This window comes from Ctenocephalides felis, unplaced genomic scaffold (assembly GCF_003426905.1).
Source record: "Ctenocephalides felis isolate EL2017-DRISC unplaced genomic scaffold, ASM342690v1 CF-g0.4_SCAFFOLD_01492, whole genome shotgun sequence".
In the NCBI taxonomy this organism is placed as follows: domain Eukaryota; kingdom Metazoa; phylum Arthropoda; class Insecta; order Siphonaptera; family Pulicidae; genus Ctenocephalides; species Ctenocephalides felis.
Window position 1 is genome coordinate 14,383,584 of NW_020537646.1, and position 27,897 is coordinate 14,411,480.

The 27,897-nt window shown below is 32.3% G+C and overlaps 3 protein-coding genes across 4 annotated transcripts; 1 reads left to right on the top strand and 2 right to left on the bottom strand.

The window, feature by feature from the left end:
- Positions 1-520: 520 nt before the first annotated feature.
- LOC113369808 (isocitrate dehydrogenase [NADP], mitochondrial-like) lies at positions 521-9,433 on the bottom strand. 2 transcript variants are annotated; one of them, XM_026610382.1, is made up of 8 exons: positions 7,665-7,677; positions 2,486-2,577; positions 2,269-2,413; positions 2,075-2,212; positions 1,873-2,016; positions 1,639-1,795; positions 1,126-1,377; positions 521-939 (listed from the first exon to the last, which is right to left on the bottom strand). In XM_026610382.1, exons 1-8 carry the CDS (start codon positions 7,675-7,677, stop codon positions 639-641), a joined length of 1,242 nt encoding a protein of 413 aa, XP_026466167.1. In that variant the 3' UTR covers positions 521-638. The 2 variants fall into 2 exon arrangements, with proteins under 2 accessions (XP_026466167.1, XP_026466166.1); XM_026610381.1 differs by lacking the exon at positions 7,665-7,677 and adding an exon at positions 9,237-9,433 and having other exon boundaries at positions 523-939; positions 2,486-2,595.
- A 3,260-nt stretch (positions 9,434-12,693) lies between these two features.
- Positions 12,694-19,658, top strand: LOC113370110 (NAD(P) transhydrogenase, mitochondrial-like). The gene is made up of 15 exons (XM_026610780.1): positions 12,694-12,809; positions 14,539-14,901; positions 14,979-15,140; positions 15,199-15,432; positions 15,499-15,633; positions 15,804-16,071; positions 16,750-16,971; positions 17,137-17,409; positions 17,481-17,722; positions 17,802-17,898; positions 17,984-18,358; positions 18,424-18,663; positions 18,737-18,967; positions 19,150-19,361; positions 19,462-19,658. Exons 2-15 carry the CDS (start codon positions 14,557-14,559, stop codon positions 19,603-19,605), a joined length of 3,180 nt encoding a protein of 1,059 aa, XP_026466565.1. The 5' UTR covers positions 12,694-12,809; positions 14,539-14,556; the 3' UTR covers positions 19,606-19,658.
- Positions 19,659-20,102: 444 nt separating this feature from the next.
- LOC113370898 (probable multidrug resistance-associated protein lethal(2)03659) lies at positions 20,103-27,734 on the bottom strand. The gene is made up of 25 exons (XM_026611574.1): positions 27,655-27,734; positions 27,252-27,346; positions 26,899-27,064; positions 26,437-26,508; positions 26,123-26,327; positions 25,825-26,047; positions 25,600-25,739; positions 25,325-25,483; positions 25,184-25,258; positions 24,930-25,106; positions 24,505-24,784; positions 24,219-24,415; positions 23,951-24,157; positions 23,702-23,887; positions 23,460-23,639; positions 23,234-23,376; positions 23,068-23,161; positions 22,797-23,001; positions 22,606-22,732; positions 22,127-22,403; positions 21,880-22,014; positions 21,466-21,745; positions 21,082-21,320; positions 20,505-20,781; positions 20,103-20,227 (listed from the first exon to the last, which is right to left on the bottom strand). Exons 1-25 carry the CDS (start codon positions 27,732-27,734, stop codon positions 20,103-20,105), a joined length of 4,344 nt encoding a protein of 1,447 aa, XP_026467359.1.
- Positions 27,735-27,897: the final 163 nt, after the last annotated feature.

Genomic DNA, 27,897 nt, shown 5'->3' on the forward strand with positions numbered 1-27,897 from the left:
GACTTAAACGTTGTGGCTTTATAAATAGCGACCAAAATATTTTTTGTAATAACAATGAATATTTTTATTGATACAGAGAATTGTCGGAAGTAAAGACCGCTCTTACTTCTGCTTAACATCAGGTTGCCCGGAGCGGATATTAAGCATTGAAGCACTAATTCCAAGTCTATTGCCCTAACCACCAGGCCACGAGAAAGCCGATACTAAAATTCTATGGAAAATATACACTAAGAATTGCATTTCAGGAGAATTTTAGGAAACAGTAAGTAATAAGCTCTAATTTAACAACAAACTCTTTTTCTAACAATTGTTCTATTACAAAATGTTGAAACAAATTAAAATAATACATAATAAAAAATCATATATTTCAGTTACATTTTATAATTTCAATTTTCAAAATGCATATTTTTAAATATATAACCTAATATATTCAAGCCATGGTATAAAAATATCAAATCTTCATAATAACCAAAAGCATTTTACTCATTTTAGCTAATCGAACATAATCATTTTTCTTGTTAAGTAGATGAATTATAAAATTTGTTTCTTAATGTAAACTATTCTAAGAGTTTTAGATTTAAATTATATAAATGAATATATGAAATGTCATGAAAATGTACAAAGTGAAAAATTGTATTTTATATTCTGACTGATTTTTTCTTTAGCGTCAATTCTAGCTGCTCTGCAATCGCTTCTAGAAAATCTGTTGTGTTCAAATACATGTCATCTGTAACATTTGGAAGTCCATGAATACAAGCTGCTAAATCTTTAGTCATTCTTCCACTCTCCACGCAATCGACACATGCTTGTTCTAAAGCATTTGCAAATTGTAGAAGTTCTGGTGTATCATCCAACGTTGCCCGGTGAGCTAGACCGCGGGTCCAGGCAAATATGGACGCTATTGGATTTGTTGATGTTGACTGCCCTTTTTGGTGCAGCCTGAAAAAAGGAGCAAAAGCACTTAATATAACAAACCAAAAATTTAATCGATGATTTCTGGAAATAATGAAAGCTTAATAAGTTGTAGTTTGTTAAAAACTATTTTATACTTGTATAGACAAGAGCCATTTATAATTTACAAAGATTAACTTTAAATTGACCAAAAGATATAAAAATATGGATTACCTATAATGACGAGTGACTGTGCCATGAGCCGCCTCAGACTCAATTGTTTTACCATCAGGACACATGAGTACTGAAGTCATCATACCTAAAGATCCATATCCTTGTGCAACAATGTCACTCTGTACATCACCATCATAGTTTTTGCATGCCCACACAAATGCTCCGGAAGACTTCAATGCTTGAGCAACCATATCATCAATAAGACGATGTTCATACCAGATTCCTGCTTCTTCGTACTTCTTTTTGTAATCCCTGATGATATGAAGCAATGTAATGAGCATTCATTATAAATCCATATATAAATAAAAGATAAGAGAATTAAATATTATCAGTCATAACCTATTTAATTAAAAATCTAGAATAACATGGTTATCTCATCGATTTAGAAGATTATGATGATAATTAGCCAATTTCAATATATAAATCTCATAGATCATAAACGGATAAAATCGCTTTTCTATATATCTTTTCACAAATATTTCTATAATGTATAATTAATAATTATCAAATTACTTCTCATAAACTTCTTGGAAAATGTCCTTAAATCTGCCGTCATAACGTTTCAATATTGTATTTTTTGTGGACAAATATAGTGGCCATTTCTTACTGTATGCCATTTGCAAAGACGAATGAGCAAACGATCTAATAGATTCGTCAGTATTGTACATTCCTGGAAAAAAATTATGTATTTGTAGATGTTCAAAATTATAATGTTATGAATGACTTGCAGTTAATTTAATAATATACCTAACGCTACACCACCAGCCTTATACTGGAAAAGTTCATATCGTTTCTCTTCTCCTGAAGTGCTGGTAAATACCATTTCTACTAAACCAGGTTCATTTACTACAAAATCTTTAGCTTTATATTGATCACCATGCGCATGACGGCCTGTAAAACATTGCTCATCAAATATTGCTTCTCATATATTAACTCTCGAAAAAATTACCTATTATAATAGGTTTAGTCCATCCAGGTACAAGACGAGGTATATTTTTACAAAGAATGGGTTCACGGAACACTGTTCCGCCCAGTATATTACGAATGGTTCCATTTGGACTGAGCCACATCTTCTTTAATTTAAATTCTGGAAAATGATTTTATTAATATCTTTATAGTATCAGATTTAAAACACTTACTTACCAGCTACTCTTGCCTCATCAGGGGTAATTGTCGCACATTTTATGCCGACATTGTGTTTTAAAATTGCTTGAGCGGCATCCACAGTTACTTTATCATCGGTGGCATCTCTATGTGGCAAACCCAAATCATAATACAAACATTCTACCTGTATTCAATTACAAGAGATAAGTCAAATGGCATAGTGATTGTGATAATATACAAATAATGCCGATATAACCTTAACATATGGAAAAATGAGTTGCTCTTTAATTTTAGCCCAGATGATCCTAGTCATCTCGTCACCATCCATTTCGACCACTGGCTTAGCTGCTTGGACCCTTGTGGCATCTTTCAAAGATAGAATTGGAATTGAATTGAAATGAACAGTAAATTTAAAAAAAATAATTGGAAAACCATTGAGAAACGAAAGTTAAATTCGTTTACAAAAAGATGTAATTATGTTACATACAATTACTAAAGGTAATTAAACTTAAATTTGATTTGTCAAATCATTCAATTTTAATATACACAATGAATTGAATAAACCTTTTAAAATTTGATGTGACCATCAAATAATGCCTGACATCATAGAAGTTCTATACGTTTCAAGAAATGCTGAAGATTTTCTGGGTTGCAATGAAATTTCGAGAGATCATTATCGCATAATAAAATGTAAGCAAATAAAAAACAAGTGAATTCTCGTATAATGCATATATTCAAATATGTGATCATGCGATCCATTCAAAGGCAAATGTACATTTAAATTAATATTTAAATTTTGCGCAAATATTTAAGACTGGGATGACAAAACATGCACATTAAACAATATGCATAATAAAAGCTGAAACAATATTCTTAAATACTATTTGCCTAAAGAAAAATATATTGAAATAACATCTATCTGCTGTTCATTACATTTAAAGTAATATTTATATAGTTTCATGAATTTAATACAATGAAATACAAGCCATTCAGTTATTTGGAAAAAACAATGAATAATTTCCGTCAGAAACAAAACACAAATCCATCTGTCAGATGGGGTCCCAACAAAATCCGTTCTTTTAAACACATTTTAGACAACTAATCAAAATTCATGCAATAGTTTTCCTTTTCTAAATTTTCCGTCTTAACTCCCAACTTTTTCTAAATGTCTGTTCGCTTCGTTTCTGGAAATAGTCCGCTAATGAATTTGCAATGAACTCTCCCTGTTGGAACAAATGGGGTAGTAAAGAACCTACTGCAAAATGGTGGCATTACGGTGCTGCAGCAGCAGGTAATCTTAACTTATACAAATTATTAGTTTGTAAACAATAGTTTGGTTTATTTATTCCTTTGCGAGAACAACGAATGAAATTAAACATAGCTTGAATTCAAACTGTGTAGTTTTTTTGCTAAATAATTAAAACTGTGAATGGGAAAAAACTCCCAGTTAAGTTAGTCAATATGCTTTTAACCGTATTTGACCTATTAATGTCAAAAAAAATACAGAAAGTACAGATGTATAAGCCTGCATAATAAGGTTTAACCGCAGTGTGCATGATTTTTAAAATATGATTAATTTTTATCATAGTCGCAACTGTGTTGACGCACCCCTTGGATCTGCTCAAGGTGCATTTGCAGACGGCTGATACCTGGTTCGGCGAAGAAACGTGTAAGGCACAAGAGCCTCGACCAGTTTGTAAACCAGTACCCCCTAACGAAGGTTCTAGTTGCTCACAATGTATGAGTGTGGAAACGAACGATTATTGTCCGCCAAGACGCAGGCCGGCGGTTATGCCACCGGAACCTAATACACCTCCATCTCGGACGCTTAGTGGAGCATTTATGCGAGTCTATAACACTAATGGTAATATTTGATAACCATGTAATTATTGTATTAAAACTGCTGTGTCTTAGTATGTTGTAATAAACATATTAGGGTGCGTCCATTAATCACGTGAGAATTTTAGGGAAAGGGGGGGTTTGACAAAAAATCACGAAATATCACGTGGGGGAGGGAGGGGTATAGCAAGATATCACGTGTATTTGTTTTTTAACTGATTTTTTTTAAATAAATCAAACATTTTCAAAAAAAAAAAAAAATTTTACAGTTATCTCGTAACTAAAAATACACGTGATGTTTGTGGGGAAGGGAGGGTAATTTTGAATATCATCATGGATCACCAAGGGGGAGGAGGAGTCCAAAAATCCTTAAAAACTCGGTCATGTGATTAATGGGCACCCCCTTACAATCTCGTAATGTTACTATGGGAATAATTAACCAAATTATTTTGAAGATATATTATTTTGAATTTTTGGTAATACATCAATAGGTTATAAAAAATAAGTAGGATCTCTTTAAATCAACACTGTGCAATTTCTAGTACAGATAGAAAGCAGATGCAAAAAGCATATTGTGTTGTCAAATTAGATTTCTTGTAATAAAATATTGCGTAGTTCTAAATTACTATCATAAAATATTATGTGACTTTCAGGATTGTTGGCACTTTACACAGGGCTTAGTGCAGCAATGTTACGTCAACTCGTGTATGCAACTGTACGCTTTGGTGCATATGAGACCATTAAACAATACCATTTTAAACAGGTTTCCAATGTCTTTTTTTCAAATATAATATATCACTAATATAATTTAATGATAATGCATATGTAAATAATTTTGTTTTAGGAGAATCGCGAGCCCTATAATTATGAGCTTATTTTAATGGCTGGCGCTGCTGGTGCGTTGGCAGGCTTCCTGGGTGCTCCGGCAGAATTGGTCAATGTTCGGATGCAAAATGATATCAAGATTCCTTTAACGTGCAGACGCTTTTATAGAAATGGCATTCAAGGATTATTCAATGTTATGAATTGTGAGGGTTTTACAGCGTAAGTTAATTTCGAATGTAATATAAAATATCAAAAAACTACAAGTGAAAACGTACGTATTCGTAACTTATTTTGAATGAAAATGCATCGTATATCGAATATTTACGAATGCTAGTTTCTGCTAAAGAAAAAAATTATTCAAAGGCGTACATATAGCTTACGCATGAATTAATTTAAAAGTTTTTGTTGAAATGATTTGTGATAGAGTCGTAATTTAGAATAAATGTAACAAGTAACATTAAGAAAATAAGAGAAAATAATTGCGTAGTATATAATATAAAGTAATATTGATAGTGCTATAATATAATAATAAGATAAGTGTCCTCAAAACAAAATTAATATGTTCGAAAAACTTGGTGATAACAAAAACACATAAAAATACGATTGTTAAAACTAACCGACTTCAAGTTTATTAACTTCCCGTAGGGCAAGTTATAGTAATCGCAAAAAAATCGAAAATGAAAATTTGTATATATCTTTACGTTTCAGAGGTTTCTGAATATTTTGGCATACCTTAGAAAAAATGGATGTATGTGATGTGTGTGTGTATGTTGGTGTAGGTGTGTGTGTGCGTGATACAATTTTCGATGACGATTTCGGGAAACAAGGATGAAGAGCGTCCGATTTGAATAATTCAAAAAACATTTTACTTGTATTGACAAGATAAAGAATTAATCATTTTCATGAAGGCAGATCTAGCGATTTCGGAGATCTAACAAAAAAAGTAAAAAAAATGCCATTTGACGGTCAAAAATGATCATTAGACATATGCACATCAAATTATCAGATATTTTATAGACATTTTAACAATAAGTATAAATTTTGTTTACATTCCCATGGATTCCGTACCAATGTTTACGCGTTAGAAGGCGACGCGGCGCTTACGCGCTTCGATATTTCGTCTTTATGCAGTTAAAACAGTACGATTGCTTTGAAAAAAAGTTCAGAATTTCCAAAATATTTCAAAATAAATGATTTAATATGGTTCGAAATTTTATTAAAAGTTTTAAATCATTAATTAACTTGTATTGATTATTATTGATTATTTTTAATTACTCAAATTTTGAATTGCGGTACGGGAAGTTCCAGCAATTTGCCTTAAGGCACGATGCCTTAATTGCCTTAAGACAGAATTCCACTTACAGCTAGTTTAAATTTTGCAGTCTTTTCCGGGGTGCCATAGCTGCGTCAATGCGTTCCGCGCTTATCGGCATCGGTCAGATGGCCGTTTATGATATCGCTAAGCGTGAAATGGTCAAACGTGGCCAAAAGGACGACACGACCACACATTTGGCAGCCGGAGTTGCAGCCGCAATGGTCGGTACGGCACTAGCACTACCGTTGGACGTGGTGAAAACGCGAGCGATGGCAGCCCCGGCCAATGAACGCGTGGGATTGCTCTGTGGCGCTGAATCTCTATACAATGCTTACGGAATCACAGGTATAAAAATTTACACTAACGTTCAATTGAACAATGTTTATAGGTGTCAATAAATTTATAATGCAAATTAACGCAGCAATGAGATGCTAACAATTTTGCATTCAAATTAAACGCCCACTTTTATGATCACTTTTTGTCGTTTATATGAACGGCTTGCTTTTAATGCAAAATCGGAAGAAAAGCAAAAAACTAAGACAAAAGTCCACCTAGGCCCAATTACTTATTATTCTACAACAATAATGAAATAATAAAAAAGTATATTAGAATACGAAAACAAACTTTGTGAATAAATATTTTATTGGTATTATCTCCTTAACATTACAAAATAATTTGCTCTAAAAATAACTTATTGTTCCAAGTGAAAAATTGTAATTGAAGAATATGAATAATGCAAAAAAAGTTGCATGATCATAAGTTGCATGTTATTTTATCAATAGTAAAGTTCAATTTGTTAAAAAAAAAAACAGAAATAATGAGCAACGTGCGTCTGATTCGCTTCGTGAGGCCCCGGCCTTTGTGTTGATGTGAACTTTCCGTTTTTTAATCATTATTAAATTATTATTTACTTGTTTATCAGTCAAACCGTCACTGACATGGCCAATTCTAAACTAAATATTTCATAAACAGAGCTGGACTAATAATTTAGTTTAGTAAAGCGCAGTTTAAGATTTTCAATATACTAAAAAATTACAATTTTCTTAAATATATTTCAAGTAAAATCTAAATTATTCATAATCCAAGACAAGACGTCCGCAATTATGTAATTAATTACTCAACAAATACTGATAGCGAATACACGTTATACCAATTATGTTGGTCACTCAAATAAATGTTTAATTGCAGCATTTACTTATTTAATATTGCTTTAAACGATAAATTAAACATTTCATACTTCCCAGGTCTCTACCGAGGTTTTGTACCGGCTATGTTGCGCGTATTACCTCAAACTCTTATTACATTTTTATTAATGGAGCAACTGCGGACACGATATGGAGTTGTAGAAAATTAGCAACAAATGAAATAAACGAAAATGTAAAAAAATCGCAAAATGGTAAATATTAGAGCCACCCAGCGGCCGTCGACATAATATAGAAAGAACGAAGTGTTAAACTAATTTGAGCCATGAAACGAAATTTCTTCCAATAATTGCATATCATGGCAGACTTGGTTCGAAGCACAGGGATGTACTTCGGCATCGCGATTATTGAAAGCACCAGAAATCTTTGGTTTACATATGCATTTGTGTGCGTTGTATGTCCCTTATGTACCTTTATTTATATTTAAAAACTGAACCCCATAGAAACAAACTGTTCTTATTTTTAAAAAAAATCCAGGAAGTATATTAATGAAAAAGTCCTTAAAAATTGATGAAATTAATTCTACTTGTAATTATCACTGATGCTGTATTTTTGAAGTTATAAATTGTATTACACATTGTCACAGCATAGCATGTCGTTTTTATTTAAAAAATACCAATAAATACTAATTTCTTCCAAGAAATGTTATCACCATTCATATCTGTTGTATGACGTTTTTTCCTCTACATGAACATATAAATAAATGTCGTCACTTTTAACCGTCTTATCAATTGAAACGGAATTACGCGCTGCTTATCATAAGTGTAATCATATTATCTATATATTTTAATTGATCTGCTAAAGTGCATATTAAAAATGTGCATGATTTGTTTGGACTTGAAACAATCCCAAAGGTCTTGTTTTAGTTAAGATTATTAGACATCTTATCGTAAAAATTAAATAAGTAAGCGATAAAATGGGACGCGATAGTTGTAATTGAAACTAATAATGATAGTAATAGTGGCCTAAATCGAGTTAAGTTGATAAAAGAGGAAAGATTGTTTTGGGCAGTTAAATGTTATTTTTTGAAGTTTTGGTATGAAGTGGACTGATAGTAGTAAATAAATTGATATATATATATATATATATATATATATATATATATACATATAATGGGTAGCACTGCCCTAGGGTAGGTCCGTGAGCTGGGTTAAACTCCAGCTCGATTCAGGGAAGAATAGTGTGAGAGATTTCCCATTGCCATTTCACACCGCAGTGCCCGAAATGGGCTATTTTCAATGGGTTATTTGAACATTTTTTATCAATATTTTCAAGTAAAAATCGACATCGCAACTGCACGATGTCAGGTTGTCCAGAGCGGGGTTCGAACTCATGGCCCCGTCCACACGAGTCCGTGAGCTCAACCACTATATATATATATATATATATATATATATATATATATATAGTATCAATCAATAAAAAGCAAAATAACTTATTAAAATTAATTTTAAATTTATCCTGAACACGTGTATTAACTAAAATTCAATAATATGTGCATATATATATACATTTTTAAAGATAAATACTTTATTTTACATCATATTTTAGCTAACTCTTAAAAAGAAAAGAAATTTAAAGAAAAAAATATATAAATATATATCTAACTCTAATAAACATATTGAATAATTTTATTAGGAATTATGTCAATTTACTAATTTAAAAACCATGTCATATCATGTAAGAAACTAAAAACATTAAAATGAGTATGTCATATAACTAAATATATTCCATGCAAGATGTAAACAACCCTTTCTAATACGACCCTGCCTATATGGCAATTCCCTCACTTTCACATAACCTACAAATATATTAAAAATACTCACAATTCTTTGTTGTCAAAAATTGTCTAAAAATATTATTATTCTGTTTTTTCACGTATTTAATATTTCCACTGAGTTTAGTTAATGTACCGGCCATCATAAGAATTAATTTATAAAACACGAATGCACTTTTAGCCAGCTACTGGACGATAACGATTCAAAACAACGCAGCGTCTGCAAGTGTCTGTCTGGCTTCGTGTATATAGTGGACGAACTAATTACGGAATCATTCGAACTGCGCCGAATCAGCCCGACGCTAGAATTAAGATCCTTTCATGACGGGGATGACGCAGTTTAAGATGTTGTCACGTGAAAAAATACTAATTTGAAATGTCGACTTTTACATTTTATTTATTTCTCCAACAATTACGCAATTATCATTTATGCTTTATCATTTTATCACGAGTTCAACTTTAATTACAATGAGTGCTTAGTGCTTTAGAAGTATCATAATCACAATCCAAATATTTTGAAAAAGCTTAAAAACGCCGTTTATTTTTGTCTTAATTGTTATTGCTGTAACATTGGTTCAAAATATTTACTAGCGTTTATCTGTGTATACAAACAAGAATATGCGAAAACAATATATAAATAACCATCTAAGACTGAGTTGATTGCAAACTCAATAAATTTTTAATTTATTTTTATCTATTGCATTAATTTTTTTATTCATATTTTATAACTTCCCGTAGGGTAAGTTATAGTAATTGCAAAAAAATCGAAAATGAAAATTTTTATATATCTTTACGTTTCAAAACCTTCTGAACATTTGGCATACCTGAGAAAAAATGGGTATGTGTGTGTGTATGTGTGTGCGTGTGTGTATGTGTGTGCGGATACAAATTTTCGTCGACGATTTCGGGAACACGGGTCAACCGATTCGAATAATTCAGAAAACATTCGATTCGTATTGATAAGGAGACGTGCTGATTAGTTTTTGGCGAAAGCAGGTCTAGCCGTTCCAAAGATACGAGGCAAAAAGTGCCAAAAACGGTAACTCAGTTTTTAAGAGAACGGAGCGTCCGATTTTAATAATTCACAAAACATTTTACTTGTATTGACAAGATGAAGAATTGATCAAATTTTCATAAAGGCAGGTCTAGCGGTTTTGGAGATCTAATGAAAAAAGTAAAAAAAAATGACATTTGGCGGTCAAAAATGATCATTAGACATATGCATAGCAAATTATCAGATATTTTATAGAGATTTTAACAATAAGTATAAATTTTGTTTGCATTCCTATGGGTTCCGTACCAATGTTTATTCGTTAGACGACGACGCGGTACTTACGCGCTTTGACATTTTGTCTCTATGCAGTTGAAGCAGTACGATTGCTTTGAAAAAAAGTTCAAAATTAACAAAATATGTCAAAATAAAAAAAAAATTCCTTACAAAAAAAAATGTTTTTTCAAAAAAGTCAAATTCATGGTTTCTCAAAAATCTAATTGTTTCGAAGTAAAATTTTTTCAAAAATGTTAATCGTTTTCAAAATAATAATAATATTTGCTACGAGAAGTTCCAGCAATTTGCCTTAAGGCTAAATGCCATGCGCCCCACTAGTTATAAATCCTAACTAACCATGTTTAATAAAAAATATGACTTTATCTCTTTCGTCTTTTTGTCCTTTTTTGTGTCGAAAAACAAGTTATGTTCTTGTATTTTGGGTGTTTCTTGCTGTGTCCTTGGGATCTGATTTATAGAGTCACGTAGGCACCACACATCAAAGTTTTAGAAACAGTCTGTAGGTCTGTAGTATGCGTCACCCCAAAAGTCTGGCTATGCCAATGAACAGATAAAATTTTATTTGACTTGGGTTTCAATCGTATTCTCAGTTTACAGTTCACAACACGTTGGATATGTAGAGAAGCTTATATAATAAAAATATTTCGACATACTTTTTATCTTAAAATGGTTTCAAATTGCATGAAGTATCATTTTTATAAAATGAAAATTTTAAAAAAATTATAATAAATCGAATGAGAGAAATTCTTAGCGAAAGAGTTAACTGTTAAATAACCCTGTTGTAAATATAACTAGCTGTAAGTGGAATTCTGTCTTAAGGCAATTAAGGCATCGTGCCTTAAGGCAAATTGCTGGAGCTTCCCGTACCGCAATTCAAAATTCGAGTAATTAAAAATAATCAATAATGATCAATAAAAGTTGATCAATGATTTCAAACTTTTAATAGAATTTCGAATCATTTTAAATAATTCTATCTTAAATCATTTATTTTGAAATATTTTCGAAATTCTGAACTTTTTTTCAAAGCAATCGTACTGCTTTAACTGCATAAAGACGAAATATCGAAGCGTCTTTGCATATGTCTAATGATCATTTTTGACCGTCAAATGGCATTTTTTTCTCCTTTTTTTACTAGATCTCCGAAACGGCTAGGCCTGCCTTCATGAAAATTTGATAAGTTCTTCATCTTGCTAATACAAGTAAAATGTTTTTTGAATTATTCAAATCGGACGCTCCGTTCTCTTAAAAACTGTGTAACCGTTTTTGGCACTTTTTGCCCCGTATCTTTGGAACGGCTAGACCTGCCTTCGCCAAAAACTAATGAGCACGTCTCCTTATGTATAATCGAATGTTTTTTGAATTAATCAAATCGCTTCATCCGTGTTCCCGAAATCGTCGACGAAAATTTGTATCCGAACACACACACACACACATACATCCATTCTTTCTAAGGCATGCCAAAATGTTCAGAAGGTTTTGAAACGTAAAGATATATAAAAATTTTCATTTTCGATTTTTTTGCGATTACTATAACTTGCCCTACGAGAAGTTAAAAATTGATGAAATTTTCTAAAAATAAATAATAATAATAATCCATATAAGATAATTTCTTGATTATCTTAATTGATTTTGTAAATCTACTGAAAATGTTATAAATTTAACGAAACGTTTGGAACATTAAAGACTTCCATAAATCTTTCACTTTCTATTCATTTGATAGCCTTAGAAAAATTTGTTCATATTTCTTTCAATCTGTTTTAGTATATATCGAACATGATATAAAATTATGACTTTTGAATATATGCATACCTCACAAAAAATACCTTATATATATTTTGATCAGTATCAAGGGAATGTTCACCAGTAATTTAAAAGCATATCATTTTGCAAAAGAAGATAATTTTAAAACTGCATCAAACACGGTCTAATTACATCGTATCACATTCACTTTATGCAGAGTGGGTTGCACATTTATGCACTTTCTCTGCCATTCTAGCACCCGAATGAAAATAAACCAGAATAGATTACATATGTCTGTATTTGAACATATGTATTGATAATAATGCCTGCATATATTTATATAATTAAAATGAAATATATTAGAGCGTTGTCTTAACCGTATGCTTCATATTAGTATATTTTCTGTATATTAGGACGAAACGACGATCTCAATGAATTTTTTATTTTGCCTCTGCACGAGAGATCAGTCTTCGCCAGACGGTCGAACAGGAGAGAGCTCGCTTAAAACAGAGACCATAATAAATACCGTTGTGTCTAAAATATATTTCTACAGCACAATATTTATCCTGAATTAGATTAAATACATAACTTAAGGTGATAATATTAATTAATATTTTTTGTTCATGGTTATCTGTAATTTTGTGTACTTTATTTTAGTATCACGTTGTGTTTGTTGTGACGCGCCGGTCTGTTGATCAATATACGATGTGCATAGAGCGCATTTGTTCTATATATTGGTATGATAGTACTATTAACAGGGTAGTATCAGATGTATAATTGTTAAGAATTCAGCCTGTTGCTATTCAAGTGAGAATGCTTGTGTTTAAAGGTTAAATTGGGGTTATTTTGATAAGGAAGCCTTCATCAGTGTTACATAAATGTATTCTTATGCAGTACTGTATTAAAGTACGGATAATTAAATTTAATAAAATACTTCACATTAAATTCATTCTTTTAATAATTGTTAGAAGCCATAACATCGTTAATATATTTGCACTATGAGAGTTTGCACAAATAATTAGCTTATTGTCTTATAATGAATTTCAATATCACTTTATTCAACTCATATCATAACGGTTTTATTCTACAAACTTAATAATTTTTAATTATTTGATTTATTAAATTGAATTATTTTACATATAAAATTTAACTTTCACTTTATTTTATTACTAGCAAAATGCGTTGTGTGTTATATTCAATTTGAGTTTAATGCTTAATAAATTGATCATCATAATAATATTCTATACATATTTTTTAACGTCGATGGTAAATTTTAAAAACTAACATTTTTGCTATATATTCAGCACAATCTTCTTATCGTATGTAGATATGCGTTGATTAAACTCGTTGTGCCTATCTTTTATTGATAAAAGTAATTTCACTTAGGAACTCGAGTGATATATATTTTCACTCATTTTGTTCAGATGCTGAATCTGAAATCTTGGGGTTAGTTACTAGGTCGTTAAGAACAAAAAGGTCAACCAATAACAATATTTATTACCATAATATCGATAACATAAAATATACTTATTTTTTGAGACCACATTATATAACACAGGCCTACAAAGATTTTTTTTGTTTGGTGCATCAAATGTTAGAGCTGATTCTTATAGTATTTTTTGCGCTGATTTCAAATCTGCAAACCATTTTTTTGTATCAGCTCTAGTTTTGAACTTGGAAATAAGTTGCCGAAACCAGGTCCATTGTAGGTCGTCACGGAAAGAACTTTTCACAGTGTCAACTAATGTCCCAACTAAGGCCGAATGGGTCTTGTAAGTTTGTATGTACGAGTAAGCATATCTCATTAAAATAACATTCTGAATTGTATTACTGTTTTGTACTTTCATTCCTTATATATCATATTTTGAAAACTAAAGCTTATAGAAAAAAAACGTCATTTTTGAAATCAGCGCCTCAAATATACTTAAAAACAGCATTAAAATCGTTTGCATCATTTTCTTTGTTAGCCTGTGTAATTATTCTGAAAAGGTAGTATGTAATCCACAAACACTATAGGACGTCGAAATTATTAAGATCAGTGTGAAACTCTCGTATACACTATATCTTACAATTAGAATTTGATTGAATCATTTAAGTATATGACATCATCTTTCGAGTATGGGTACGCTTGTCTAAATAAATTTACAGTACGTGAAAAATGTTTATAAAATTGATTCAGACTTTTAACGAATCAAACAGTAATCGATTTATTAAAAAAAATTGAAACATTACTATCAAAATTCATTCATCTTACCGCGCTCCTATTTACCGAAATTTTTTAAAAATATATTCATTGCATTTTTATTTATTAAACTTTTTATAGGCATTCGCCTAAGTGGCGATGATGGGAATACCATGGGTACATGTGTCACCCCAACATCCGAACAGGTCGATCCGCCTAATGCTGCTGCTGCGTCGATTCAGTTCTTCAGCACAGGGCACATCATCACCAGCAGGCATACCATACTCGCGTTTGCGAATTGGTGTCCCAAAGGAAACCTGGACTGGTGAAAGACGAGTGGCTCTAAGTCCTGCCGCTGTAAAAACTCTCAGCCAGAAGGGATTTACAGTCACAGTAGAAAATAATGCAGGCGCGGAAGCGTCTTTCAGGAATCCTGATTATGAAGCCGCTGGTGCAAAAGTTTGTGACGCAAAAGAGGCATTGACAGCTGATATTGTATTAAAGGTTTTAAATACAAAATTGATTCATGCTTTGAAACTTCTTTCAAGAATTTTGCTCAAAAAACTGAAATATTTATTTAGGTACGTCAACCGTCTCCAGAGGAAGTACTTGCGTTGCGTGACAAATCAACACTTATGTCATTCTTGTATCCTGCTCAAAATTCAGATCTTATATCACAACTTGCCAAAAGACACGCTACCGTCTTTGCTATGGACTGCATACCAAGAATTTCAAGAGCTCAGGTAAATAATATAAATATGTTTTTCGTCTGAACCGGCAGCAAACATTTTATTTTTGTAGGTATTCGATGCACTTTCTTCTATGGCAAATGTTGCTGGTTATCGTGCAGTGGTTGAAGCAGCTTCTCGATTTCCACGATTTTTTTGCGGTCAAATAACAGCGGCTGGACGAGTTCCGCCTGCTAAAGTGCTAGTCATTGGCGGGGGTGTAGCCGGTCTAGCAGCAGTAGCGCAAGCTAGATGCATGGGGGCGGTTGTTCGGGCCTTTGATACCAGAATGGCTGTCAAAGAACAGGTTTTGTATTCGTATATAATTTAACAAAATTTAATTTTAACTAACCATTTTAATTTATTTCTTAAGGTCGAAAGTATGGGTGCGGAATTTTTAACTGTCGATATTCAAGAGGATGGGTCAACAGCTGGTGGTTATAGTAAGGAAATGAGTAAAGCTTTCATAGACGCAGAACACGCTTTATTCGCAAAACAATGCAAAGAGGTATTATATATATGAACACATAATATATATATATATATATATATATATATATATATATATATATATCCATACAGCACGTGTCAAACAGTGGTCAACCTGTTTGGTTCCATTTACAGCCTACCGGGTTATTATATATATTTTCTGCATTTATATAAAAAAATCTTTTATAGGTCGATGTGATAATTACGACAGCGTTGATACCCGGGAAGAAAGCACCACTTTTATTGTTAAAATCTCACGTGGAGAGTATGAAACCTGGAAGTGTGATTGTTGATTTGGCAGCAGAGGCCGGTGGCAATGCGGAAACGACAAGGCCCGGTGAAGTTTATGTTCACAATGGTGTTGTTCATGTTGGCTTGACTGATCTACCTAGCAGACTTCCTGCACAAAGTTCTTCGTTATACGCGAATAATATCAGCAAATTTTTATTATCTATTGGTCAGTAAGATTTTTAATTATACCTTGTAACTGTTTATGGTAAAATTCAACTGCATTTTTAGTGAAACAAGGGCTTAGTCTATCTATATTTCAAAAGTCGAATTATTAATGATAGAGTAAATAATATTACGTTTACGCAATTTCCATAATAAAACGATTAAATATTTATTTTGCCTTTCCACAAAATCGAATTTACCCCATTCAATTTAAAATGGTACAATTGCATAGCAAGTTGTTTAATAAATAGATTTACTTATTTTTGAATAACTAATGCGTCTTGATTTTATATTGCCATGTGCCTTTGTTGTATTGCCCTACTACGATTACAATGCATACTGACTTTTATTAGTGACTTATTTATATTTCTTTGAACAATACGTGGTTGAACAGTACTGGGTATATTTAGATGCGGCAATGAACTGATATCGCTATATTTATTTTTACTACGTAATGGACATTCTTCGTTATCATTCAAATAGACGCATTTTGTTGATATTCTTTTAAGCAATAGATTTTCAGCTATGTTTTTATAAGTCACTTACTTTATATTTTATTTCTGTGATTCAACTTTTATGAATTTAGCTAACTATTGATATAATTCTTCGAACTTGTTAAAATTAACTTTTAAGTCTGTTTGATTTTTAATTTTTTTCATTATTTACTTTAATGTTTTTTCAGGTGAAAAGGATTATTTTAATATCCGTCTCGAAGATGAAGTAGTGCGTGGAAGTATAATTTTAAAGGAAGGCGAGCTGATGTGGCCTCCACCTCCAATCGCTGTTTCGGCCGCGCCACCGGCTGCCGTTGCTAAAGCGCTAAAAAAGGAAGCTTCAACCGCTGAACCGGAAAAGGTGGATCCTTTTATGAAAGCTTTCAAGGAATGCATGCTTTGCACAACAGGTAAATAAATACATAATCAAAATATTGATATATTAGTTATTACACTATTATTATTACCGCTTTGACCAATTAACCATTATTTTAATTAATGGTTGAGTTATATTTAAAAATTAATCGAATAATTTTATTTCTCTAGATTCCTTATATATGACAAAATTATTTCAGCACTTGGAAGTGTCGTTGCGTTGGGATCTGTATCACCCGGCCCAGCATTCACTGCAATGACTTCTACATTCGCTTTATCGGGATTAGTCGGATATCACACAGTTTGGGGTGTAACACCGGCACTACATTCCCCATTAATGTCTGTCACAAACGCTGTGAGTGGTATTACAGCGGTAGGCGGCATGCTTCTGATGGGTGGCGGTTTAGTTCCACATACACCAGTTCAGTATTTGGCAGCAGGAGCAGCATTTGCTTCCTGTGTCAACATCGCTGGTAAGCAATGAATAAATAAAATATTAAACTTATCAAACGATGATTAAGAAATATTTTTGTTTTATCTGCAGGCGGTTTTTTGGTTACCAGACGTATGTTAGATATGTTCAAACGTCCTGGAGATCCTCCGGAGTATGGTGGTTTGTTTGCACTGCCAGCTGTAGCTTTCTTAGGTGGACATTTGGCAGCTACTCATTATGGTTGTCCCGAAGTACATCAGATGGCTTATTTGGCCGCATCGCTATGCTGTGTAGGAGCACTTGCAGGTCTTTCATCACAGAAAACTGCGCGACTAGGAAATTATTTAGGAATGGTAAGAAATTTTATAACACCTGTTTATTTTTACTGGGATTTTGATAAAAAAATCTCTATACTCTCATATCGTAAATCAGATTGGCGTATCTGGTGGTATAGCTGCAACTTTAGGTCAATTAGCTCCGAATAACGATGTTCTTTTACAAATGGCAGCAGTCGCTGGACTGGGAGGAGGTAAATTACAAATATATCGATTATTAACGTTAAAGTAATAAGTGCAGATTTGGGTTTAATCTTCGTTTTCTGTGAATTTTTATAGGCATCGGTGCCCTCATAGCTAAACGAATTCAGATAACAGACCTACCTCAATTAGTAGCAGGATTTCACAGTTTAGTAGGTTTAGCTGCTGTTCTCACATGTTTCGCAACATTTTTACATGATTATCCATCACTGGCAACTGATCCGTCAGCCTTAGTGCTAAAAACAGCATTATTTTTGGGAACGTATATTGGAGGAGTAACTTTTAGTGGCTCGCTTGTCGCCTACGGCAAATTACAAGGATTACTATCATCCAAGCCATTGTTACTTCCTGGTCGTCACGCTATTAATGGTGGGTTATTAGCTGGAAATGCTTTGGCAATGGCAGCATTCTTTGCAGATGGCACTTTAGGAACAGGAATGGCACTTCTTGGAGGTATAATGATTAATAATTTGATGAAATAATTAATTTTAATTTTTCTTCATATTTATTCTTGATAGGTACTGCTGCAATGTCTACGGCAATGGGTGTTACTCTAACAGCGGCTATTGGTGGAGCCGATATGCCTGTCGTAATAACGGTTTTGAACAGCTATTCGGGGTGGGCATTGTGCGCCGAAGGATTTATGCTAAACAATAATCTTATGACGGTTGTTGGAGCTTTGATCGGGTCTTCTGGTGCAATTTTATCATATATTATGTGCAAAGCAATGAACAGATCACTTCCTAACGTTATCCTAGGTATATTAATAAAAATCAGAAAAAATTATCACATACGTGATATGGTTATAACTTAGTTCATTGATTTTTTTAGGCGGATATGGTACGTCGTCCACTGGTAGTGGACAAGCAGCCGCTATTACTGGCACTCATACCGAAGTTGCAGTTCCAAATGTAATAGATATGATTTCGCAGGCAAGAAAAATCGTTATAACTCCAGGATATGGTTTATGTGTAGCAAAAGCGCAATATCCAATAGCTGAAATGGCGACACTTCTTAAATCACGCGGAAAACAAGTTCGATTTGGCATTCACCCAGTAGCCGGTGAGATAATTGCTTTGATTATTATTGCCAAGAATGCACAGTGAAATTAAAGAAAATAATAAAACAATATTTAAATTTTATAAATGTGCGCTCAAGAAATATTGCAAGAAATAGATATAGAATAATAATAATATCAATAACTAATAACTAATGTTTCTTTCTCTAAATATTATATATAACAGGTCGTATGCCAGGACAACTAAATGTCTTGCTTGCTGAAGCAGGCGTACCTTATGACGACGTTCTTGAAATGGAAGAGATAAATGATGACTTTTCGGAAACAGATCTCGTTCTCGTGATCGGAGCCAATGATACTGTAAATAGTGCGGCTGAGGACGATCCGAACTCTATTATCGCCGGAATGCCGGTATTAAAAGTTTGGAATGCTGATCAGGTATGCTTATGTATTAAAAAATTACCAAAATGAAATATTTCAAAGTTAATACTTCGAACCATTTTTTGTTCTTAATAAAAATCACTTTTGATGTTTATAGGTTGTTGTGATGAAACGATCTCTAGGCGTAGGCTACGCAGCCGTTGATAATCCCGTGTTTTACAAGCCTAATACATCTATGTTGCTTGGGGACGCGAAGAAAACATGTGAAGCATTACTAGAAGGAATTCGAGCGATGGCTTAATTTAATTTTTTTTTCAAGGATATTATAATTAATAAGAAGATAATATTTTTATATTGACTTTAAAAAAAATACAGAATCGCAGAAGGTAAACGATTACGAAAACTTACTTTAAATATCACTATACATTTTGAAATTTTATAGAAAAGAAGAATAAGTTACCGTGAAACATTAAGAAAATCTATTATTTTTAGGACATGTGGTTATACTGAAAGTACTATTAATTTTTTATAAAAAATATATAAAACAATTTACACATTTAGGCAGAATATACTTTTTAAACGTGATAAGTTTAAAACGCCTAGAATATTTGGCAGTCTAATTAGAAAATACTTTTTTCACTTTTATATAAATTAAATTCATGCGATTAAATAAATGATCTAATAGACTGACATTCCTTGTGATTTCTTTATACTTTTATAATTTAGGTTTGAAAAAAATAAATAAAATTTGATGTGCGAATAATATAGATTTAAATAAAATATTAAAATACGCTTGTTTCATTGATTCCGAGTATTATTATTTTCATTTTCTGGATTGTCTGTTTGATCTTGACCACTGCTAGAAACTTCAGCTAATTCTTCTATAGCACCATTTTTGGGGCCTTGATCAGGAGGGTCTCTTCCTGAACACGAGAATTTGCGACAATTAATATATATATATATATATATATATATATATTTATATATATATATATAATAAAAGTGAAAATTATAAAAAAATATTACATTTATTCGATTACTTTCCAATACCAAATATAATAATGATGGATTAAACATCATAATTTACTTTGCGATTTCACTAAAAATAATTAATAGTTGCAAAATATATCTATTTTGATTAATTTAGCGCATCATGTTATGTGAAATAAATTTCAAAAATAATAAGATATTTAAAATAACCTGGAATTCCGACAATATCACTGCGTTCCACGGAGCGCGAGGAAGTTGAAGATCTCTCGGTTTTCTGATCATCTGCCGTTGTGTATGATTGTTGAATATCTTGAGCTGTTGGTGCGCTTGGATCATCATCACTGGCCTTACGGGCCATTGCGATCAGCACAGCTGCCATTTCCGGGCCAGTTTGACGGACTAATATAGATAAAAAGCTATCTGGGCTTTGAAGTAATCGCCATGGTGATTCATATTCAACTACTCGTCCGGCATCCATTACAAGAATCTTTTTAAAATAAATGAAAAAAATCGATAATGAAATACGCAGTGTAAAATAATTTTTTAAATATATTGTCAAAAGCGATCGAATCAAAATCATTTTAAAGTGAAATGATCATTAGTGAAAATATCATTATATAAAAATAACAAAATCCTGATTGTTACAAACATCTGTTTTAAAACACCAGCTCAACGTTATATTCTTATAAGAATATAACAAACTCACTAATACATAGTAATAACTTAATGTGCATTCAACCATGTTCACTGTAAATTCGATTATTATTGCTAAATAATCTTTTACTACCTTATCACAACTCATAACTGTATGCAGCCGATGAGCTATCGTAAAAACGGTGCATTCTTTAAAATGAGTTTGAATTGCAGTCTGTATAAGAAAATCAGTTTTGGCATCAACATTGGCAGTAGCTTCATCTAGAACTAATATACGATTACCACGTACAAGTGCACGTGCTAAACATACTAGTTGTCGTTGACCTATACTTAAATTTCCGCCACCATCGGATAAATTGTGATTTAGACCACCTGAGGATAAGGAACAAATTAAAAGAGATACTAAACATAGTGTACAAGCAACAACATATCATGGATAATGCATCAATCCAAATTTTGGTAATGAACAATACTTTAACACAACTATAATTTACTTATTCATAATACCATAGCTCACCAATTTCAGGCCTTGCAACTTCCAATAATTCAACTTCTCGTAGCGCCGTAAACAATTCGGCATCTGAATGTTCCTCAAATGGATCTAAGTTTTTACGTATGGTTCCTGAGAATAAAACTGGTTCTTGCGGAATTATGCTAATGACACGTCTTAAATCATGAAGACCCATTGTTGATGTAGGCAAATTATCGATCAAAATCTCACCATCCAATGGTGCCATACGAAATAAAGCAGCTATAATTGATGACTTGCCGGCTCCGGTCCGGCCAACGATACCCATCTAGATAAAAGTGACTTATAGCATATTTTCTGTTGAATTCAATATAAAAATAATTTTCTTAATTAAATGAAGTGTATTAAATAACTTTTATCTCAAGTAAGTTTAATTGTCTTTGTTTTGTATAGGTTGTGTACCTTTGTGCGGGCTGGCACCACGAAAGAAAGATTTCTCAACACAGGTTTTGCAGTTGGACTGTATGAAAGAGAAACATCACAAAATTCAACTTTTCCCGTCTTGGGCCAATCATGTGGAGGTTCTGTGCCGGGCGCCTACATAAATCAAGTAAACATCATGAAATATTATATAAATATATATATATATATATATATATATATATATATATTAAAAAGAGAGAGAGAGAGTTATTTTGGTTTAACTCACACTTTTCAAAGCACCTTCGTGATCGATATTTTTATATTCCAAAATCCTCTCTACAGACGTCATTTGAGTTTCCATCTCTGCAGACTGCCTCATACCCCATTGGAAAACACCAGTAAGGGAAATACATTGGGTGATAGCTAAGCCAGCAGCTCCTGCTTTCGAATCTGAATACTCAGTACTTGACAATAAGAAACTGAAAGTCACACAAGCCACAAACAACACGCATCCCAAATCTAACCAGTATCCAAACGCACGGCTAATTCCAATGAATAAATACCTACAAAATGCATATTTCATTATGATTTTACTTTTTAAATATAATGAATGATCGAAAATGTATTATTAAAAATTATTACAACTTTGCCGTTATGAAATATTGATTAAAAGAAGCACGTTTTGTCTTTGAAATAGTAAATTTAAATAGATCTTAATTATTTTATATATTATATTATAAATATTATATAAATATAATAATTTACCAAGAAGAGCTGTGTAAGTCTTGATGGGAATCGAACTCGTCTGACAACCGTCTTTCCATGTGGAAGGATCTTATAGTCGGTAATCCTTGAATACTAGCATTTAAATGTGAAAATACTGGACTTCGTGCTAACAAGAGGTAAATATTATGTTTTTTTTATGATTAGTCTTATCGGTCAAATAAATTCCTTACTAATTCCTTCAAGACGTTTGATACTTGTACTAGTCCGGGCGTACATAGATCTCATCAGCCAGAATCCAATAAGAATAACTACAAGTGGTCCTAAGAGTGTGGGTTCTACAACTGCAACTACAGCTAGTACTCCAAGCATATTGAACGACAATTGTACTGTATCCATCATTGCATAAGGTAATAATTCATCTACTGCCCCCATATCCTAAGTAAAGGCATTTATTTAACAAAATTATCGATTTTTTTATTTATATATACTGGGAGTCATTACCTTAGAAAATCGATTTAAAATTCGTCCTGAAGGGTTGGTGTTGAAAAAACGCATTGTAGCTCGGGATATACTTAAAAACATGTCATCATGTAATCTTAAAAACCAACATAAGTTATGTTATATTTTATTTGTTGCCAAATATCTTATTGTTAGGTTATTTCCTTACTTTACAGATGCTTTAACGCAAACCCAGAAAAACATAAATGATCTTGTTAAAGACGATATTATGATTGTTAAATTTAGTGCGGCATAAATCATGATACAAGTATGAGTATCCATATCTCTGTCACCAGTCATTCTATAATGAACCTTTCAAAAATATAAAATTCAATTTTTATAAAGAATATTTATAAATTATATAATATATATAAATAAATCAAATATAAATGTACCTCTGTGTTCACCCAATATGTGAGCCAACAATCTGTACCACTAACAGATGCTTGTGCTATTAAAAATAACATTATTAATATAACTATCAGAGGCCACTTAACACCAGCACGAAAATAATTTGAATAAATTTGTCCCTTTACTCTTCCATGCGAATGGACTTCAACTTCTTGAGGCGGCCGCTAAAAGTAATTGTTTGTATGATTATAGCACACTTGTTTTAGAAGTACAATAACAAGCAAACCGTTTTAATCTTTTCTGATAAAGAAGCACCGCTTGCACTCAGGCCCATCATAAATTGACGGCTGATTTTTTTGGGTATATTGCTGCCGGCAGGGGTAGTTACAGAAGTACTTGGTTTATCATCTTCTAGCATATCGCCGCATTGCTTGATCTCTTTCATTAATTGAGCAAATTCTTTGCCGCTTTCCTAAAAATTGTACTCTAAAGTACGGACTTTGAGTTGTAATTGCATGAAATTAGAAATATTTACCAAGACCTCGTCAAAACTGCCCTGAGCTTCTATGTAGCCATCGCCCATTAGTATAATGTGTTCGACGTTTTGAAGATATTGCAGTTGATGGGTGACCAGTATTACAGTTTTATCCCTGAGGAAACCAGTAACACAATTTCTAAAAAGTTGAAGTCCTACTTTTGCATCCACCGCGGATAATGGATCATCCAATAGATAAATATCGGCCTAAGTTTTATTTCCGTTTTAGAATTATACCAATAATTAAAAAAGAAATTAGCTGTTTTACTTTTCTGTAAACGGCTCTTGCTAAATTTACTCTTGCTCTTTGTCCACCACTTAATGAAACGCCTCGTTCTCCAACTATAGAATGATCGCCATTTGGAAGGAGTTCAAAATCTCTTTCAAGAGCACACGCTGCTACTGCTGCTCTATAACGCCTTCTCTCATACTCTTGGCCAAATAGTATATTCTGGCGAACTGTACCTAATTGATTAAAACAGTAAAATTTGGAGTTCTTTATGACGTTCTTTATGAAAACTTGCTGTTGGATACATTTTTAATATTATTTTCACCTACGAATAACCAAGGTTCCTGAGAGGCGTAACTCATAGCACCATTTATGCGAGCAAATCCGCTCAGTACTGGTAGTTCTCGTAAAAGTAAATACAGTAAAGATGTTTTACCGCTTCCTACTGGTCCAGTAACTGCGCACAGCGTACCTGGTCTTAAGGTCAATGTCAAATCACGCAAATCGTACTTAGGATCTTCATTGCGCCATTTTGCAAAAGCGTGTAATAAAAATATGCCAGGTGCCATGTCTTCTTCAGATGGAATACGAGAGCGTAATTTCACCTAAATTTGAAATATAATATTAAAAAAACTATGAAAGTGACTTGAATAAACAAAATTAAAATATAATTAACCGGCTCAAGTCTTTTAGTCATAATAATACCTACTGCCTTGTGCCTTATATATAAATTGAAGATTATTTTTGCACCTTTGTACTTAATTCAACTTCTAAAACAGGTTCACGCTGTGGAAGAAAGCGATTCTCATTCAGAACTGCCAATGTACTTAGAGATGGCTTTGGCATTTTAGTTTCATCGGTTATGATATTTTCGCTGTGATCCATAAATGACTGTATGCGCTGCAAAGCTACGCATAATTCTGCTACCTGAGAATAAGCAATACGAATAATAAAATAAGTTCAAAAATTAATGCATTATTAATACATTAGATATATGTATTCACCTGGGCAACCCCTTGTACAAAATATACCGTCATTGCAGTACGCAGTATGTTGTAATAAGCGATAACCATGAACACCTTCAATTTGAAAATAATAAATTGATATATTATTGTATAACATATATTTGTTCTGAATGAAAGTACCTTCTCTGCAGTAAGGTGCCCATACTCAAATAGGACGTAAGATACTAAAGTTACAAATATAGCGCATCTCGTACCAAACATTATAAAAGACATTACAATTCCTCTAATGTAGCCACATCCACGAATTTGTTTCATTTCACTATTGCGTAAATCGTGAACCTGAGTAAATTTTGTATATAATTTTGATTGTATAGTAAAAACATTTTTATACGTTTTATATATATATATATATATATATATATATATATATATATATATATATTCAATATATTTACAAGCCTTTGAAACGGTGGTTCCCATGTATACATTTTGATAACGTCTATACTACGCAAAACTTCGCTCATAATTCTAACTCTTTCGTCAGTTAAACGGGCAGTTCTGTGTCGCAATATGGAAGTGGTGTAAGCCAAAAAGACTAAAAAATACATATATAAATTATTATTTTTAATATATATATATATTTATGTATATAAATTTATATTAATATTCCAAATATTTACTTTGCAAAGGCATTAAAAGTAAAATGAGCAAAATTCCATATAACGCACTGGGTCCAACGTCACTGTATAAAAATACAGTGATTATAAAAGATAATGTAGGACCAACCCAGACATGGTGAAGAAATAAAGGCGCGGTATCAAAACGATTTACATCGTTGGACATTAAATTTACAACTTGCCCGGCCGATGTTTGGCTTAATGCTGATCTGCTTAATCTCAAGACCTGCAGAAAATTATTATTTAAATTATTAAAGAAATAAATAGTTAGCAATTATTGAAGTTAGATTGATATATAAACCTTTCTGTATATAGCAGAACATGTAGCCACGCGAATCTTCATTCCTATATGCATGCATCCCATCAATAATGGATGAGTTACCAAAACAGCCAAGGCAGAGCAGAAAACAACACCACTTGCAAAGAAATATGCTTCTGATCTGGTTATTGCTGATTGATTTTGGGCATGGTAATGAAAAACTCTTTGCATATATGTATACTTGACGCTAACAACAACATTAAAATTACATAATTTCCAATATATAATTATATATATATATATATATATATATATATATATATTAATAATAGACCTATAAAACTTATTGAACTCACGTGTTATTATTTCTGCCATTTTCTTCTGTGAAATATTGAACTAGTAGTCCTAGTAATAATGGTTGATGTAATCTGTAATATTATACAATAGTTAATAATTACAAATTATGATATATACCCACACAGCACATGGTTGACTTAGGGTCAACCTATGGTCGTCACAATGGACTGTAGGGTTAACTTATGGTCAACCCACTGGTACCATATATGAACATAGGTTAACCCATGACGATACTTATGTCAGAGCCCTGGTTTGACCCATGGTCAACCCGATGGGTTCAATACGAGTATGCTACGGGGCTGGAATGGTATCGCGATGGGTCAAAATGGCAGTATATAGTGCAACAATTGCGGCATACTTTCCGTGCGTATTTGTATTAAATATAAACAATCCATATAGTTTATAAAAATATCGAATGAGATAAATATATTTTGTTGATAATAATAATAAAATAATATTACCTAACAATTTCTACTAAAAAGTACAAAAATCCGTATAAAAACAGCTTTAAACCAAATAAGCGAGCCAATACTCTCCACACTCGAGGTCTGCTTTTGCGCATCCTTTCACCAGGACTAACGGGGTGACGGTCGCGCATGTACCTCCATTCAGTGCAAAATTGATCACCTGAAAATTTAAATCTTATTCTCAAATAAATGAGCTAAAGAATAATCTGTAATGCTAATTGTACCAAACAAAAAAATATTATAGTTATTCTAATCTAATGCCGTGTAATACATATATAACATTTTAGATTAGTGTAATGCTAAGCATAAAATACAATTTGCAGTTTATAATCATTAATCATATTTACCCAAATATTGTGATCGGTGCTGTGGAAGAGGTCTATAAAGATCATATTCTTCAAATTCTCGTTGGCATCTTTTGCGAAATATAGGCATAGTCCACCTAGAGATTGAATTACCAAATTTAGAATATAATTGGAATTTAAATTTAATTTTTATAGTAGCTTGGAGTTAAAATAAAACTGAAGTTTTCATTGGCATTTCATTAAAATTGGCTCAGATCTAAAGGATGTCTCTATAGATATCTTAAATTATAATTTGCAACTAGGTTTGCTTTTCGTCGAAATACAATTTCTGTTGCCAACGAAAACGACCGCAGCCAAATAATGACAAAAATATAAATATTTTGTATCCCAGAAAAGCGATTGGAATTTTCGTGAAAATAATAATTTAAAATCATTCTTCACTTACCAAAATAAAACTACTGACAAAGGGTTAGCTACTGATCGTGGATTCGGTTCATCATTATATTCATGCTCGTATGCTATCATTATTATGAATAATTTCTCAATTCGAGAGGGGCAATCAAACACACACCGGATTAAAAGTTAAAAACAATAGTTTATACATAATTTAAAACATGTTTCTAATAATATTAATGCATGTACAGGCAAAAACTTAAAACTAAACATAAATTAATAATAATAACCATTA

What these genes read in the sequence shown, in the direction of transcription:
- LOC113369808 (XM_026610381.1), bottom strand. Translation starts at nt 9,333, where the DNA reads ATGATGGCCGGTACATTAACTAAACTCAGTGGAAATATTAAATACGTG. An exon ending in ATTTTTGACAACAAAGAATT is followed by an intron (nt 2,596 to 9,236) that starts GTGAGTATTTTT and finishes TATCTTTGAAAG; the next exon opens with ATGCCACAAGGGTCCAAGCA. An exon ending in TTCCAAGAAGTTTATGAGAA is followed by an intron (nt 1,378 to 1,638) that starts GTAATTTGATAA and finishes TCATATCATCAG; the next exon opens with GGATTACAAAAAGAAGTACG.
- LOC113370110 (XM_026610780.1), top strand. Translation starts at nt 14,557, where the DNA reads ATGATGGGAATACCATGGGTACATGTGTCACCCCAACATCCGAACAGG. An exon ending in TGGCATTCACCCAGTAGCCG is followed by an intron (nt 18,968 to 19,149) that starts GTGAGATAATTG and finishes TATATATAACAG; the next exon opens with GTCGTATGCCAGGACAACTA. An exon ending in AAGTTTGGAATGCTGATCAG is followed by an intron (nt 19,362 to 19,461) that starts GTATGCTTATGT and finishes TGATGTTTATAG; the next exon opens with GTTGTTGTGATGAAACGATC.
- LOC113370898 (XM_026611574.1), bottom strand. Translation starts at nt 27,734, where the DNA reads ATGATAGCATACGAGCATGAATATAATGATGAACCGAATCCACGATCA. An exon ending in CAAGAGCCGTTTACAGAAAA is followed by an intron (nt 24,158 to 24,218) that starts GTAAAACAGCTA and finishes AATAAAACTTAG; the next exon opens with GCCGATATTTATCTATTGGA. An exon ending in CAAACGTCTTGAAGGAATTA is followed by an intron (nt 22,733 to 22,796) that starts GTAAGGAATTTA and finishes ACCTCTTGTTAG; the next exon opens with CACGAAGTCCAGTATTTTCA.